The 17,743-nt window shown below is 51.9% G+C and overlaps 1 protein-coding gene across 1 annotated transcript in view; it reads left to right on the plus strand.

Annotated features, from left to right (window-relative positions):
* LOC144163900 (HEAT repeat-containing protein 1-like) overlaps nucleotides 1-17,743 on the plus strand; it is a 76,234-nt gene that overhangs the window by 33,148 nt on the left and 25,343 nt on the right. The window contains exons 16-18 of the mRNA XM_077694568.1: nucleotides 204-332; nucleotides 5,119-5,361; nucleotides 6,064-6,188. Coding sequence (XP_077550694.1) covers nucleotides 204-332; nucleotides 5,119-5,361; nucleotides 6,064-6,188 — 497 coding nt within the window. The remainder of the gene's footprint in view (nucleotides 1-203; nucleotides 333-5,118; nucleotides 5,362-6,063; nucleotides 6,189-17,743) is intronic.

Genomic DNA, 17,743 nt, shown 5'->3' on the forward strand with positions numbered 1-17,743 from the left:
ACTAACTAGGGAGGCACTGTTAAAAGTAGGAGGTAGCGTTAGCAATTGAAGCAGTCTTGCTGTACTTGTACTTTAGTGGCTGACCTTTCTAATGCCTTATTAGTGCACTCCAGTTTATTAGACCGCCTGTAACGAGGGGGCATTCCTCAGGGTTCACCACTGTTGCTGACACTGTTGAGACTACCCCCTCTTTTCCCTTGCAGGAGGAGGTTCTGCACAACGTGACCTCGGTGTTCACCTTCATGGGGGCCAGCCTGTTGCGGCAGGACGATAACTACAGCTTCCAGGCGGTCATGCAGACGGTCGAGACGGTTGTGCCCGCCCTCCTCCAGGTGCGTGCCTGTGTGCCTGCGTGCCTGAGTGCGTCTGTCTGAACACGACGCGCACTAAGGCACGTTTTTATGTGGGCAAGTTCATTTGACTAGGATCTGACAGGTTTGGCGTGCAAGCCCTTCAGCAAGGACGAGAAGCATTAAATGCCTTCTACTGTTGAAAAGAAAAAAAAACGCAGGTAGTGGACATTCTAATTTGTGTGTTCGTTTGTTGGGAATTGGAAGCTCGAGTGAAATTATTCAACTATTCGTCGTTTGATATGACCTCGAAATAAAAATGTTCATGCATCCCTAATTTGCAGTGCCCTGCAGTGGTTTTCAACTGCTCGTAATCTTTCATCAATGTGGGGCCATCATGTTTGAATACTTAATCACTGGTATCATTCTGCCTCATCACAAGACCAACTCCTCCATTCCACGTCCTTTGTACGAACACCCAACGTTCCCACCTATTTCTTTCTGTCCCCTTGGGGATGATTGGGTCCGTTATGAGGTACCTTTCTTGTTATTACAAAAAGCACATAATTACTACATAATTACTATTTAATTACGTAAAGTGATGAAAGCAGATGTTAGTAGAGGCTTTAGACTTGAAGCAATTAATGCTGATGGTGGTTAAATCTCACTGAAGGCCTGAACACGCCCTGTTTGAATGTTGAGATGTGAGGGAATGCTTTGAAGCTCAAACGCATGCATGCAAACTTTGTGTTCCAACGTCCAGGTTTAGCGGCAAAAAAACTCAAGTACCATGCAGTGGCCAAAATGTGGAGTACCGATGACAGTGTCCTGAACCAACGCCGCCTGTATAAGCATTGCCTGACGCGTCACCCGCTTTCGAATGGGAATGGTAAGGACGCTTAGTTCAGCCACTCCTCCGCTATATGGCGCGCGCCGGTAGTCGTCCCGCCTTACGTTACTGCACGCGAGTCGCGAACACTGTTCCCACTTCTACGACGTGTGTCCGTCAGCTTGCCTGTTGAGTTTCAAGAGCCGTTTCGTTCCCATTTTAGTCACGACGGGGAGTTTGTTCTGGGGCCACTCATGATCTCGTCCACCGTGTTCCTCTCTTCATACCTTCTGCGTTTTTCGAACGATGACTGACGGAGCTCTCTGCTTTCTTGAATGGCTTCGTATTCTTGCAGCTTGATACCATTTGCTTCGCGATAAAGCAGTTTGCTTTCACGGCACGGGTTATGGTAGTAATAGCACTTTTAATAAAGAACAGGAGCAGTGGCGTAGCAAAAAATATTTTTCAGGGCGTGTTATACGCCGGCGAAAAACAAGATCTATAAAGAAAGAGAGCCTGCAAGCAAACATGTCATTTCCTTTTCTTATATAGTTTTCTTCTTTTGTTTTTACTCATTAACATACCTATGAGGAATGCGAACAGCGTGGTCAAAACAAGGCAGAAATGTGGAGGGGACAGAGGGGGGAGTGCACCACTCAGAAAATGTCGGGGCCCGTGATCCAAGTAGGTAAGTGTGCAAAGCCGGCAGCAAAAGTGGTTTTTCATGCGCCGTAGAGCCGGCGGTTTTATCAGCGACAAACCAATATGATAGCCACGGGGAAAAACAAGAAGTTGTTGGAGCGCCACCTGAGGAACACTACACAAACTGTCAATTATTTTGCATAGTTTCCAGGAACCGGCACTGGCTGGCAGGCAAGAAAGCACGCAGGAAGGCTACGGAGCGGGAAAGGGTAGGAGAGAGAGCAACAGGAGAGTGGCTGTTTGGCAGTGGTGATCCAGCTGCGCCATTTGCACCATTTTGCTACAATTGTACTCTCCTGCGCCCTGCTGCGCCCAGTGGTGTTTTACTTGCGCCAAATGCTCCGAACCGCTTGAACCCGGTCTTTCGGCCGAGAGTTGTCCCCTCAAACGAGCTGAAGCGAGGGACGATCATTCTCCCGCTAACCAGCACGATGGTTCCTAGGTTGGCAACTTGGAAGAAGCGGTGCGCTCGATTATTCGGTTGCCCCAGCCGACCTCCGCTCATGGTGCAGCCACAGTGCAGCAAAAGGGCAGCCACGGTGCCGCTTCGGAGCAGAGAAGTGGTGATTCGGCAATGTTTGGCAAGTCGGCATGCATACAGACCGATGGCGTGAACCGCAATGGAGTGGTTTTCCGCGCTGCTGCAAACAAGCATAATGGCATTACTTCATGTGAATCGCTTGTAGAAAACTAGCGATTGACGTTCGGCCACTCGTGACAAAATGAACAAACGAGAGTCTATTCTTTTCCGCGCTCGCGGCGAATCGTTTTATTACTGTGCGGCCTTATATTTAGGGCTAGTGCAGTGGAGTAGCGCTAGCCAAAACTGCATCAGCGTAAGTTTAAACAACTTGCCGTTTGGAATTTTCGCCGCAAGTTTCTCTCTTTTTTTTTTTTTTCATTTCGCGTGACGGTATTGAAAATAAAGCCCCTTCATATTGCTCTTATCCACCGTATCCACCGCCTAAGTGGTCGGGAATGTGGTGCTGATGTTGGCAATGAAAAGCGGCTCAGGTGGAATTTGGAAGAAAAGGGGATCTCATGCCGTGCACTGCTGAAAAGGGCTGAAGACATTATTTCATCAGAGTAGGCTTTATTAGCAGAAGGCAACTCTGCCTTGAGCCACACCCTCTCCGAGCTAAATGAACTTAATAAAAAGGCAAGCAATAATCAATAGTATGGTGTGATGTGTGTGAAGTGCAATATTTTCTGTGTAAATATTGTCGAGCCGGACCCTCCGAGCTGGATGAACTGAACGAAACGGCAAGTAAGGAGCAACAAATCAGTGCAATATGTTTGAGATAGTGAAATATTTTTATTGTAAATAAAGTGGGCACCCCTTCGGTATCAGTAAGTTTTTGTAATGATTACTGGGTGTTTATTTTAAATTAAAGAAACGCTTGTCATCTGCTTCACTTGCAGCGGTGTCTAAAGGCTGTGGGGGCACACATTTTTGGTGCTTTAGTTACCAGCTTCAGAGTCTACAACTGTGGGGAAGTAATTAGCGTTGCCTGAATGGTTGCCAGCCTTCTTTATCTCCAGATAAATGAAGATGCAACATAAGTTTTGTGCTGCTCCCAAGCTGCTCCAAAATCAAGCTTTGATACAATAGTGCTCCAAAATAACATTTTTTCCTCTCAAAAAATTGCTCCAATAGTTCGAATGGCTGGATCACCCCTGGTTTGGCCATTTTTCGCTCACGCGGTAGGCAATGTTTATACAGGCGGCGTTGGCTGAACAAATGCACCAGACCCGAGCTTTATCGGACCTTTGTGAACCGAAATCTCAAAATGTGTGCATTTAGGCACAGGCATTTGTGCTTGCACAGCGTTTGGGCGGGCTGGACACCGTCAAAGCCATGGCAAGTGCATGCTGCTCATTTGTGTTGCTTGTTTTCAGTCATCATATACGACGAATCAGCACACCGTCTGTGGTGCATGGTGCCTGTATCAGAATTTTACGGGTATCTGTAACAAATACACCTGTACATCCTCTACCGACCAAAACTTGCAAAGGTTGCATGGGAAAGCTTCTGCGTTCGCGGCGCGTTTGCAGCACCTGCATGTATTTTAGGAATGTTGATTGCGCGAGGTCCTCCGCTGGCTGCTCGGTTGCGTTTCGTGAACTTTAAAATTGATTTTTAATATGTTCCAGGCTGTATTTGCCGCTGATACCGTATAAACCGGATTATAGGTCGACCCGGTATATAGGTCGACCACCTACCTTGAGGTGGAAGAGTTGACAAAAAAAATAATTCGGCACAGAAGAGCACTCAGAATGTCTATATTTATTTTCGACGCCCGTCCGTCACTGCCACTCACTATGCCTGCCGAAGTCACTCGTCCGAGCTCTCAGAGTCGTCCAAGGATGACTGCTTCGCACTGTCATCTTCCATGCCATCAGGTGCGTTGCTGATGGAGCACTTCCTGAACGCTCGTGTAACCATGTCGTCGGGCAGCGACTGCCCAGAGAAGGACACACAGCTTGACACGGTCGCAACCGGCCCGTATAGGTCTTTTGGTTGCCGCCGGCTATCCACTCATTGTACAGTTCGCGGAGCCCGTCCATGCATTGCCTCCATAGCGATTGTGAGCGAAGTTCCCGGACGAAGTCCGCCACTTTGTTCTCCAACTCGGGGTGCACCGCTTGACGTCCACGGAACGATCGGTTTCGGGGGTTGCACGCGCACAGCTTATCTTTCTGGCTCCGCCAGTACCGCACACTTTTCTCCGAAACGCCTAACTGGCGTTGCGCCGCCATATTCCCGTATTGCTCGGTGACTCAGTCGCCGTCAGCTTAAATGCCGCGGTGAACTGGCGTCGACTGCCGCCACTCATCTCGGAACAGAGACGTACAGAACGAGTAAAAGACGAAAAACTAGAGAAAAGCGAAATCAAATAAAGGCCTGATAGTGCGAGAGAGCAGTCCGACACGAATGGCGATGGCAACGGACTGCGCTTGCACATTGTTGCCAGACAAGGATTTACATTCTGCCAATAACCGCTATATAAGACGAGGGGTGACTTTTGTGCGGATTTTTTTGGAAAAAAACTCGACCTATATTCCGGTTTATACGGTAATTTGCACGTGATTTATGTGTGTTCACACCAATGTAGCTGCGAAGTTATCTTGCCTTCAAAATTTTGTGTCAGTACTCCTTCAAATGCCCTGGGGGATTTTTATTATTCAACCAACGGCTTTACGCCAGTTGATTGGAAACTTGTACACCAACCTGGAGTAGAGAGGGCTGGTTCTGTAGAGCCCATCTTTTTGACGTCATTCCTCTCCCTGTTGCAGGCATGTGCGGGCGAGAAAAAAGAGTCGCAGGAGTCGTCGGAGGGAGTCTCTTCGCTGGAGAGCGCTGTGGCGTCTGTGACGCAGGTGTTTGTGGGAGCCTTCCCGGATATCCCCGAGCACCGGTGGCTGCCCCTGTTTGCCAAGCTGGCCACCACACTGGGTGCCGCACACCACCTCTGGGTGCTGGCCGCGCAGATGGCCGAGCACCACGTGACCAAGATGGCCGCCACCGATGAGGTGGGCGCCGCGCTTTGTGGAGCGGCCTCCTCGGACTGTTTTGAAGCAGGGGTGCAACCTTACAGAAATCGTTTGAAAATTGTGTATTTTGGGTAACTTGAGTAACAGGAAACTCTGCGAGCGTCTGTGCTGGGAATGATGACGATCTTTTCCGAGGAACGTGCAGATGGAGAGGCGTCCTACATCGATGTGATGCCTTAATTCTGACAGTGTAAATTGGCAATTTGTTGTTCCATTTGTAGTGTTCTATCAGCAAACTTTTCACTGATATGCCAAGTGTGTTCTTGAACATTTTGAATTAGCACGAATTCGACTAGGACTCCCAGACAGAACACTTTTGCCAAGTGTATTGCTCATTCCATTGTGCGTTCTCACTACAACAATATCTGTAAGGGCAATGTGGGTAGCAGTATAAATAAATCAATAAATACAAGTTGTACTTGTATTTGGGAGTCATAAAGGGAAGGTAAGCAGGCTTTACAGTCATTTTTCTCTTCAATTTCTCAAGATGGGCAGGGTTGTTAGTTGTGGGAGGGGCCACATTCAATCCTGAAATTATTTTATCCGGTCGTAGAACTCCCGAAGTTTTCAATCGCAAGCTGCTAGGTCGTAGTTGCCAGCGTGCAGCCACCTTCTGCCTTTGCGAGAAAGCGTTTCGGTTACTGTGGACGCCTCTGTTGAAACTGCCTCGGTGCTCCCTCTGTGCAGCACTCGATGTCCCACGTGCTCGACTTTGGCCTGGCCCTGTGCGGCCAGTTCGAAGTGGCCGTCCAGATGCAGACGGCCACTAGGCTGCTCCGGTTTGCCGCTGGCCTGCCGGGTGTCAAAGGTGCGTTTTGTTCTCCCCAGGCTTCTTTTGCATCTGTTTCCATAAATTCCTGCGTAGCCAGTGTACAGCTGTTTTTTTATTACTACGAGTGCATCTGTGTGGTGGTGGAAGTCGCTGGGCAGCAAGGATTCCGCTTAAGGGGGGACGCCGCGGCTTTCAACTTCAGAAAAATGACCAAAACATCGTTTTTTTTTGAAAGCCACATATTCGGCTTCTATGTTTCCTAACCTGTGCGTCTGCAAAGTTTTTCCGCTGGAAAGCGTCGCAAAGAGACATAAAAGAAATAGTTTTGCCTGGCGCGGTAACAAACTATCAGCGCAAAAGGGCGAAAAAACGGCAATTTTAGGAGCGCAGTATCTCCGCAACGGTGCCACCGGGTGTGGCCATTTTGGTCGGCTGAGCGTTCGTCTTTCTGGTTCCACTCATTTCTTTTATGCTCGTTCATTCGCAAACGCACGAACCGCAGAAAAGAAACGACGCCCAAACGAAGCTAGTAATAGATGCTGAAGTGCTATTCGTCCTCCGGTCGGGGCGCGCTAAGACGACCCTCCTCCGTCAGTATGTGTGCACTCCGTCAGGATGTGTGCGAGAGTGCCTATGCTATTTCTGCAAAATGGACAAGTGTCCTCTTCGGTTTCTGAGTAGAATTTATTCATCAGGACTGGGTGTGTAAGTGAACCCGCTTGAATGCTCCTGATGATTGTTTGTTGTTCCCTGCTCAGGGTGCGGTGCGTCTCGGGGAAGGTGCGCCGATTGGGAATGAATCGCACCTCAGCCTCTTTCCACTACGGCGGGAGGTGTGAGGTTTCCCAAGCCTTATTTATGTGTTCGAGCAGGGACTGTGCCGTCCTACCACTCATGTTGGCGAGAAACCTGTAGATGATGGCGTCTCCACCCGGAGCGCTTTTCATGTTGCTCTGGTCAATTGCTGTCCACAACTCGGAGATCGTGAACGGCCTGTCCAGGTCTTCATTGCTGGGTCCTGTGTACTCTCGCGGGGTCGGGTGGTGCCCTCGCTCCGTTTGAAGATAGTGGCCTTCTAGGGCCGTCATAAGCCGGTCGCCGTCTCCGTCGTACGTGTTTAGAACCTTCGTCAGCAACCGGTTGTTTGCTGTCTTGCTGCCTGCGGGGTCTATGAGGTGTCTCAGAAGTGTTCATGTCTTGCTCACGGACAACTGCCCCTGAACGCCGTCGCATACCTGCTGCCAGTTCTGTTTGCTGAGCTTAGCCACGTACTCCGAAATTTCGTTGTTAAGCTCGGCTATGCGACGCGCGAGCTTCCTGTTGCGCCTTTGCCTCTTCCAGCACTTCGTGAGTGAATGCCAGGCCGCCCACATGTTAGCGAGCCTGCTGTCGACGAAAAGTACCTTCGTTGTAGTTGCAATTTCTGGGATGAATTTGTTGAGGATCTTCTTCTGCTTATCGGCCCATGTCTTGTACGAGGTATCTTGAGGCTCCCCTTCGTCCGTGCCTTCGCCGTCTTGTTGTGTGTATGCACGCATCTTATCCCAGTGCGTTATGCGAGCTGTTCCCAGCTTGGCCCGGAAGTCTGGGCCGCGTATGGTGAGTGTGCTGATGGTGTAGTCAGGGCCCAAATCCTCGTCCTCACACTTCCACGAGATATCTAGCGTTCCGCTGAGCCATAACAGATCTGGTGTTGTATCACTGGAGACGCTGTTGCCTCTTCTTGTGGGTACTCCGGGATCGTTGATTAGAGAAACGTCCAGGTCTTCCATAGTCTTGACCAAAGCCTTTCCCCTTTTGGATTGAAATTTTTATCCCCATAGGGTGCGTGGCGCGTTGAAATTGCCCAAAATCAAGAGTGGCCTGTTCCCAGCCTATTTCTTCGCGTCCATCACAACTCGATCGAGTTCATATTGTCTTTGCAATTGTCTGCAGTAGACGCTCTAGACGAAAATATTGCTTTTGCTGCCAATTTCCTTTGCGTGTATTTCTACCAGCGTGTGCTCACACCCTGCCTGTGCAGTAAGGAGTTGAGTATCTGCTATGCGATTCTCCACTAGGATCGCCGTACCCATTTTGGTTGGGTCGGCGTACGCATCGTATCCCGAAACTTTTGGGACTCCCCTTGTCTCTTGTAACGCAAGAATGGCCGGCCTAGTTTCAACCTGATTCATGTAAAGTGCCAATTCCGTGTCTTTGAATCTAATTCCTCTGCAGTTCCATTGAAAAATGATCGTGGGCTTTTTGCGGCCCATTTTCTTAGTCCTATTGTGACTTGGGGCCATTGTCCCTCGTTGGCAGATGTCTCTAGCCGTCCCCTTCTCTTTGAGATGGCCTCCTTGATCCTACTCGTTCGTTCCTTCTTTAACGATGTGGATTTCATTCTGACCTCCATGGCCGTCACTCGTGCCGCATACTTCACGTGTTTAGTCTCTAACGTGTTAAGTCGATCTTCCATGCGTTTCAGCGCCGCTAGAATGATCGTTTCACCATACGTTAGTTCCTTCTGTTCCTCAACAGGTGGCAGCGTAGACGTTTCGCTAGTTTGTGCTTCTTCAGCCTCTATGCTTCAGCCTCCTGCTTCTGCGGTGCCTGTGTTTTGCTAGGAGTCGGAGGGGGTGACCTCGTACGGTGCATTTTCCGCGGGACATCCGCCGCTCCGTTTATGTCTGCCTGGTCATTTATCGTCCCCTGGTATGCCTTAGGAACTAATTGATCTATTTTTGTCATGAGCCCCTTAATTTGGGCGTTCTGTTCTAATATCTGTGCGTTCTGCTTTGCAATGATCTTCTTAAGCTCCGCAATTTCTGCACTTTCCTTAGTTGTAGTCTGAGAAAAGGAGGAGGAAAGGTTGAGGGGGTGGCGGTGGGGGAGGGGAACTCCGAATCAAGTGATTTGGGAGACCCACTGGCCCAGGCCACCTTTTTGGTTGCTGATCCTTGTTCTCCAGGCTGTCCCCATGACCTCGAACGCAGTCCCCGTTCTGACGCCTCGCTGTCCTTGAGCTCGCTCCGCCGCCTCGAACTGCTCCGCCCGGCGGACGCCCCTCTCCCCACCGTCTCACAGCGGCGATTGCCGCTCTGTGCCATATTTGAGCAGGAGCTCCCCTGCCGGCCGCTGCCGCCGCCGCGCACCCGTGATTGCGATCGGGAGCAGCTGTGCCGGCGACCGTCGGCGCTCCTTGTCGGCGCCCTTGATCTCGAACCGTCGCTTCGTCTGCAGGACCACTACGCCGGCGGCGGCGTCCTTTTCTTGTCGTCTCTGGTGCTTTCTTTCCCACCGGTGTTGCCGGACGACGAAAGGAGTCTTGAAACGCGCTTTGCACGTGCTGTCCGCCGTGATGTGGCTGCCGCCGCAAAGGCCGCACTTGGGCTCACACGCGTGATCGTCGGTTGGCTTGGCGGTTCCACACCCTCGACAGATTTTGTTGTTAGGGTCTGGGCACACGTCCATTCTATGCCCCAACTGGCTGCAGGCTTGACATGCTTCAATCTGCTTTCTATATAATGTGCACTCCGTGAGGAGATTGCCGTACCTGACATATCTTGGGACTTTCTTTCCGGCAAACGCGATGACCACCGACCGAGATCGCCCGATGCGATTTGCTTGTAATGCCATCGGGTTATAGTCCTCCACGACTTGCTCTTGGATGTCCATGGCCGTGTCCTCGAGAGGAATGCCCCGAATCACGCATTTAACGGTTCCATACGGTGCGGCCTTGTATGTACTGACCTCACATGCAGTTCCCCTGACGTCGATGCGCTCGACCGCCGCATAACGGTCAGTGTTCTCCCGCCGGGGGGTGGTTATTACGAGAATGTTCTGGCACCCGTTGGGACAGACAACGTCCTCTCTTGCTTCTTTTGCTGCGACTTGCGCTGCCTCCGCCAGAGCTCGACTTAATTCTACTCTAGTCACTTCACTAACGCAGAGCCCGAGCGCACAGCTCTTGTGGGAGCATCGATCATTGATGGTAGAGCCGCTGTGTGGGTTGCCGAAGAGCTTTTCTTTGTGATACGACTTTCTAGGCGGCACTTTCTTTTTTTTTGATAGAGAGAGAGAGAGAGAGAGAGAGAAAGATGCAACATTGGGCAACTTTTGGGGGTCGACCTACATTCGGGTCGACTTACAATCATGTAAATGCGGTAGTTCACGAGTTAAAAGGGCAAATGAATTCAACCGGAAGTAAGTGACATCACTTCTTCATGTCGTCGAACCTGTGTCGCCACTTGTACATCTCCTCTCCCTGCCTGGCGACCCATCGGAAAGCAGGATACCGAGGACACCGATCGGGATATCCCTCCCTGCATGCGTGGTTGGATGTGTGGTATGCCGCTAGAGCGGCTTGTTCCTGTCTCTCCTCCGCACTTGTTTTGTTACTCTGATAAGGCGCCTAGAACAATGTTCCAACGGGGACGTCCCTGTGACAGCCTGGCTCACTGCCTGCGGGGTCACAGCAAGGAGGGGCGCGCATTCCTCTCCGCCACGTGGCAGCGGCAAGAAACCTGCCCGTGGTGTGCGGCCCTGAATTGCCAGCAGGAGAATAGGGGGATTTGCCAGCCCCCCCTCCCAGGGGACGCCCCCCCCCCCCGAGCCGCAGCGGCCCAGTGGCTGCATGGCGTGCACAGCCGCTGGGCCCGAAATCGGGGACCGGCCACCCGGCTGCGGCAAGGGCGAAATCCACACATCACTGGGTCAATGCATGCGCGCCCGTGTGCTCGGTGCCTGTAGTGCACGTTAAAGACCCCACCATGCGTGTTGGTGGTGAAATTGCCCCTCAGCATTGGCACCTGCCGCCCAGTGCGGCAATTTCAACCAAATAGGCAAAATTCCAGTTTGGGGACGCTGGATACTCGGATTCGGCAAAATTTTTTGCACCTTGTGCAAGAGTTTTTGAGCGAAAGCGTTAACATGTGTAGACATTTTACACATCGGGAAACGTTCCCGGTTCCTGGGAACAACACAAGCCTCGGCTGCTTGTTGCACTGTTTCAATTGTTACACTGATGACGCACCTGAGTATAAGGGGACTTGAGTGAGAGAGCATAAACATCTTTAATTTGGAGCTTAATGGTGCAGGATGGTGAGAGCATAACCGGTGGGGGGCGTCCGCTAGTCCGGGATGCCCTGGTCCTTGCTGGCTGCTCGTGCCCTCTCTATCAGCATGCGCTGGGTCGAGAGGTCTGAGCTGGACAGCCGGTCCACCCACTGCTCGTACGTGGGACGGGGATTGGGTGTGAGGGATGGGGATTGTTGGCACTTCCAGACCAGATGGTACAGGGTGCCTGGTTGGGGGCAAAAGTTGCAGGTACTATAATACTGGGTGGGGTAGATATGGTGGAGGAGGGTACAGTGCGGGTAGGAGTTGGTCTGTAGCCGGCGGAGTGTGGTCGCTTCGGCTCTGGAAAGGTGGGAGTTGGGTGGAGGGAACTGCTGGCGCTCGTGTCTGAAGTGAGCGAGAATGTCCGCGTAGCCATTCAGTGTGTGGGGGGCCTTCTCCGTGTCTTGGCGCTCTTCGGAAATGGCCCGGAGGGTGTGTACGCGGGCAGCGGCGTGTGCCGCCTCTTTTCCGTCGAGAGACTCGTGTCCAGGGGCACAAACGATATGAATGTCGGGTATCTGCGGGATGGCATTCAGGATCTTGAGGGCGAAGGGTGATTTGCGGCCGAGCTGGCAGTTGCGGCATGCTACTTGCGAGTCCGTAATGACTGTAACGTATTCGCTATGTGTTGTGGCTGCTAGGGCGATGGCGATTTCCTCAGCGGCGTTTGTAGAGGTGGTGGATATTGTGGCGGCTGTGACCTCGGTTCCCTGGTGGTCTATAACCGTGACTGCGTAAGCGGGTTTGCGGGTGTAGCGTGCAGCGTCCGTGTAGCGTGTAGTAGGGTTCCCGGCGTGCTTCTTCGTAACTGCATCGACCCGTGCTTTGCGGCGTGCTTTGTTGTAAAGGTGGTGCATATTTTGCGGCACGGGAGCTACACGAATGTGTTGACGGATGTGGAGGGGGACACGTTGGGGCTGGTCTTCTTTGGGCGGTACCGGGTATCCAAGGCGTGTAAGGGTGTCTCTTCCGGTAGGTGTCAGCTTGAGACGGGTGATTTGGGAACAGCGATGAGCCTCGTGCAATTCTTCCAAAGTGTTGTGTACCCCTAGTTGGAGCAACTTGCGCGTGGATGTTGAGGGGGGTAGGCCAAGGGCGAGTTTGTAGGGTTGGCGGATAAAAGTGTTGAGTTTTTCTTTTTCGAGGGATTTGAGAGCCAGGTATGGTGTGCCGTAATTCAGACGACTGATCAATATTGCTAGAGTTATTCTCAGAGTGTCCTTCTCCTGAAGGCCGTAGCGGCGGTGGGCGATGCGTCGTACGAGGTGCGTTAGTTGTGTGAGGGTGCGTTTTAATGCAAGTAAGGTTTGAGAGCCGCTTCCATTTTTGGGTATATTGAGACCGAGTGTGCGAAGGTGGGGAACTGTAGGTACTGCGAGGTTGTTGATCGTTAATTCCGGATCGGGGATTGGGTCCGTTCGTTTTTTGTAAGTGCGGGCACAGAGCGTGAGGAGGGCGGACTTCTCTGGGGCGCATTCCAGTCCACGAGCTCGGAGGTATGTTTGAGTGACGTGTATTGCTTCCTGAAGTGCGTCTTGTTGGGCGCTGGTGCAGCCGGTGGGAACCCACAAGGTGAGGTCGTCAGCGTAAAGTGCATGGCGTAAATTGGGGATTGCTGCGAGGAGCGGCGGCAAATCTTTCATAGCTAAGTTGAATAGCAATGGTGAAACGACGGATTCTTGTGGGGTTCCCTTGGGCGCCATTGCAAATGGGTCGGAACGGAGATGCCCAATGCCTATCGTTGCCGTGCGGTTGGTCAGAAAGCAAGCGATGTAGGAAAATGCACGTTCGCCGCAGTTGGTCGAGGCAAGACCTTGCAAGATAGCGTGATGCGTTACGTTATCAAATGCCCCTTTGATATCTAGGGCTAGGATTGATTTTTTGCTCTGATTGTTCAGGGTGTCTAGAACGTCGTCTTTAATTTGAAGTAGGATGTCCTGGGCCGATAAGTGGGGGCGGAAGCCATACATTGTATGTGGGAAGTACCCGTTCTCTTCGATGTGGGGTGATAGTCTGTTTTGCACCATGTGCTCAAACAGTTTTACGACACATGAAGTGAGAGAGATGGGATGGAGGTTCTTTGTAATGAGTGGTTTGTTGGGCTTGGGTATGAGGGTGATTTCGGCGTGCTTCCACTGGGGGGGGGAGGGTTCCAGTCTGCCAATGGGAGTTGATAAAGTCCAAAAGCTTTTCAAGGGCAATGTAATCAAGGTTGCGGAGGAGCTTGTTAGGAATCCGGTCTTTTCCTGGTGCTGTGTTGCGGGTTAGATGGTGAATGGCTGCTTCGATTTCCGCCATAGTAAAAGGTGCGTCCATATCTGGATTGGGTTTTCCCGTGTATGACGGAAGTGTCAGAGTAGTAGCGGTAATGGGTGCTTGAAGCGGTTGCTGAAGCTCTCGCAATAAATCGGATTCTGTACCCTGGTAATTATGTATCAGGCGCTTCAGATGGTGTTGGGTGGTGGATTTGGATTCGTTGCTGCCTAATAAAGATCGGAGTAAGTGCCAGGTGCGGCGGGTGCCGAGCGTGCCTTGAAGTTGGTTGCAGAACTCAGCCCAGTTTTGTTGGCTAAGTTGTTTAGCGTACGCATCTGCCTCTGGTGTGATTTGAGCGATGCGGATGCGAAGTTTCTTATTTGTTCTGTTCCTTTTCCACCTTCGAAGCAGGGCTTGTCGGGCATCCCAAAGATGGAGCAGGTGTGCGTCAGTGGCTGGGGTTTCTTCGGTTAGAGCAATTTCTTTTGTGTGCTTCTTGGCCGTGTCAAGTAACCGTTGGACCCAGTCATCTAGATTAGTGATGGAGTCCGCCGGGGTGTCGTCTCGAAAGTCTTTCCAATTAGTGAGTCTGGCGGTGCCGATGCGTTGATTAGCGGGTTTTGCGTGCGCAATTTCTAGTTTTGTATTATGATGATCGCTGCCGAGTGTTTCGTCAAGTCGCGTCCACGTGGCGCTCTTGATATTATATCTGATGGTGAGGTCAGTGGTGGTGTCTCGGGAGATGCTGTTGCCAATTCTTGTCGGGAGATCTGGAGTGTTGCACAGATGCAGAAGGTTCTGAAGTGTTGCATCATATAGTGTTTTGCCTTTCTAGGTATCTTTTAGGTATCCCCGCGCCGTATGTTGGGCATTGAAGTCGCCAAGGACGATTAATTTTTGGCCGCGCGTGCGCTGCCGGACGGTTTTAAAGAGTTTGTCGATGCCGGTAAGGGGTTTGTTTGGGGGCTGTATACGTTAAGTACAAATAGACTGGCTTGACTTTTCTTGCGTGGAATAATTTCTACAAATGCATAGTCGATCTCAGTTGGCAAAGGGTGAGATTGGGCCGTTTGGGTTGACTGTACCACGATAGCGGTGCGTGAGCCAAGGCCGGTGACATGTGTGTTGTAGCCGCGCAGAGTAACAGTGTCGGAATCTGTTTCTTGCAATGCGATGACGTCGGGTTTGTGCTGTTGCGTGTAGTGGGTAAGTGTAGACTGCTTGTTGCGATAGGACCGACAGTTCCATTGCCAGAGGGTGATCGTGGATGGGGGTTTGCCTTTTCTGTTACATGTCATGGTCGGATTGGAGGGTCGATGATGTGTCGCCCAGTTCGGGGGGTAAATGCCGCCTCATGGGCTTCTTGCGTGCTTTTTTGGCCTTCTTAGTTTCCTCCAGCCAGTGTTGCCTGTGATCCAGGTTATTAAGGCGTTCGTCGAGGCGTTCGCCAATGCCGCGTATGAGGCGCTCTAAGTGGCTGAGATCGACTGATGCGGGTGCAGCAGCGTGGGGGATGGCGGACAAGGGCTCTAAGCTTGTGCTGGCGACTAAGGCGCCTGAGGTCAAGGATCCTGTTTCTGGGTTTGTGTCGGCTGGGGGAGTTGGGGTGCTTAGTGATTGCTGCCGAGTGATTTGTTGCATTTGAGCTAGGAGCTGCTCGATGCGATTTTCAAGGGTTGCGGTGCGTTGTGCTGTCTGTTCGAGCTGTTGTTTCAGCAGTGCATTTTCTGCTTGAAGCGTCTTGATAAGGGTGTCGGGGGGTGGTGTGATAGTGGGTGCGGCAGGCGAAGCGGGTGTGGGGAGGGGGGGAAAAGATGCACGAGCAGTGAGTGGTGGTGCAACAATGGCCGACCAGCTTACTTGGGGAGTGGTGTTCGTTTGGTTGGCAGTCTGCCTTTGGTGCTGGCTGGCATCGTAAGTAGGTGCAGGTCGATGGCTGTTCTGGTTGGGGAATTTGTGCCGTAGTTGGGCGGTGGGTGGCGGCGGTCGTAGTTTCTTCTTGCACTCTCTGCTGGCCGTGAGGTGATCTAGTCCGCAGAGCTGACACATGGGTTTGCAGTCATGGTCTGGTTGGGGGTCAGGCGCGTGGCATCACTGGCAGATGGACACCGACGAGATGTCTGCCCCAATCCCGACGTCGCCAAGTTCACCGCAGAGGGTACAGCACTGTATGGTCTGGCGGTAAGGGCGACAACGGGTTAATAGGCCATACGCCTTGATGTATAATGGGACGTGAACGCCCTCAAATGTGACTAGAGCTGACGTGGATGTTCCGAGCATTCGGGCGTGGAGTATACGTGGGGCATTTGCTGATAGGATGTAGGGGAGCTGCTCGTTGGTGGTGTTGGGATCGAGCCCCGTTATTACCCCTCGAGACGTGCCGGGTAGTGGTTTCAGGTACGGCAGTACTTCTTGTGTTGTTGCCCCAAGTTGTATAGAGGTAATCTCGTTCAGTGCAAGGGCGGAGGCTTCGTCGGGGGTGCTCGCAATGATTAGGTTTTGGGCAGCTTGGGTTTGGATAGTGACACGAGCGTAGAATGCAGCTTCGGGTATGTTGCTTGCCTGCTGGATGCCCTGGGAAACTTGAGTGAATTGCACTCCGTCAGGATGTGTGCGAGAGTGCCTATGCTATTTCTGCAAAATGGACAAGTGTCCTCTTCGGTTGCTGGGTAGAATTTATTCATCAGGACTGGGTGTGTAAGTGAACCCGCCTGAATGCTCCTGATGATTGTTTGTTTATCCCTGCTCAGGGTGCGGTGCGGCTCGGGGAAGGTGCGCCGATCCTCTTTATACTCTGAGGTAATCTCTCTGTACGTGAGCACCGGGTTGGTGGTGTCGGTGTCCTAGCCTGCCCGCAGGGTCATCACTGGGGCATGATAATCGGCTATGATGTTGTCGGCTACCTGTGTGTGGGCAGGCACCCATACGAGCTCTACGGCTCGCTCCGGCGCCCTGTTCTTCGTTAATATCGTGGCTGCCTCTGAGGTGATCTCCCCTTTCCTGTAGCCGCCGTATGCTCTTTTGGAGTCGGTGACCACCACCCTGGCACCCGGTTGGACGAGTGCCAGGGCTATGGCCACTTCCTCTGCTGTCGCTGACTCTCTTGTGTTGACTTCAGTGCTGTTTATCAACCGTTCCCCGTCGGTTACCCCCGCTGCTGCTTTGCTGCTGACCCTTGATGAGGGACGCATCCACGTATAGGACTCCCTCCATCCGCTGCATTTTGGAATTAATCACCTGAGCTCTGGCTTCTCTCCTGCCATCATTTTTCCCCAGCGTCATGTTCCAGGGTAAGGGCTTGGTGGTGGTTGTCGTCATCCATTCAGTTGGGTTGGACCTCTTGATTGTTGTTCTCTCCTTGCGCCACCCTATCTTATCCAGCACCGCGCAGCCATGATTTGTCTGGCTCAGGTGGAGTCGCTGGTTATACAGGTGGGTTTCTATGAGTTCGTCGAGTGTGTTGTGTGCCCCCATGGCTTGAAGGCGCTGGGTCGACGAATAGATGGGTAGGCCGAGGGCTTGCTTGGTGGCCCTTCTGATGACGGTATCGAGTGTGTTTTTTGCGTCTTGTTGAGATTACGGTACGGGGCCGAATATGTTATCCTGGGTGTAATGAGTCCTCTTTTTCTAGTTGAAACCCTTCTCAGCATGGCTAGGATCTTCTCCGCGCTGGTCTTGATCTTGTCGGCAGCGGCGTGTGCTTTGTCTTGTATTAGAAGACCGAGGATTCTACATGTGTCTGTCGGCTTGACTTTGGTGCCGTAAATTTTAATGTGGATGTCTGGTGGGGGCTGCTTGCGGGGCTTCCCTGGTCGGATTACGAGAAGTTCCGACTTCTGTGGCGCGCAATTGAGTCCACAGGTCTTCACGTACTCGTGCACTGTGAGTGCTGCGCCCTGAAGTGTCTCTTCCATCCAGCCGTCGGAACCAACTCGCTATGTCCATATAGTAATATCGTCCGCGTGGAACGCGTGTCCGATTCCTTCGATTTGGTCTAGCAAACGTGGCAGTGGCAGTAAGGCCAGATTGAACAGGAGTGGTGATAACACTGCTCTCTGTGGGGTTCCCCGGTCCTCCAATTCAATGGGCTTCGATCGCTCTTCACCCACTGAGATTTGTGCCTTACGGGAGGACAGAAAGTCTTTAACATATCCAAAAATGCGCTGCCCGCACATCGTCTCATTGAGGTTAGTGAGTATACTAGCATGAGTAACATTGTCGAATGCACCTTTGAGGTCT

Source organism: Haemaphysalis longicornis, unplaced genomic scaffold, assembly GCF_048455015.1.
Source record: "Haemaphysalis longicornis isolate Haplotype H1 unplaced genomic scaffold, Haemaphysalis longicornis Haplotype H1 scaffold_13, whole genome shotgun sequence".
Taxonomy (NCBI): Eukaryota; Metazoa; Arthropoda; class Arachnida; order Ixodida; family Ixodidae; genus Haemaphysalis; species Haemaphysalis longicornis.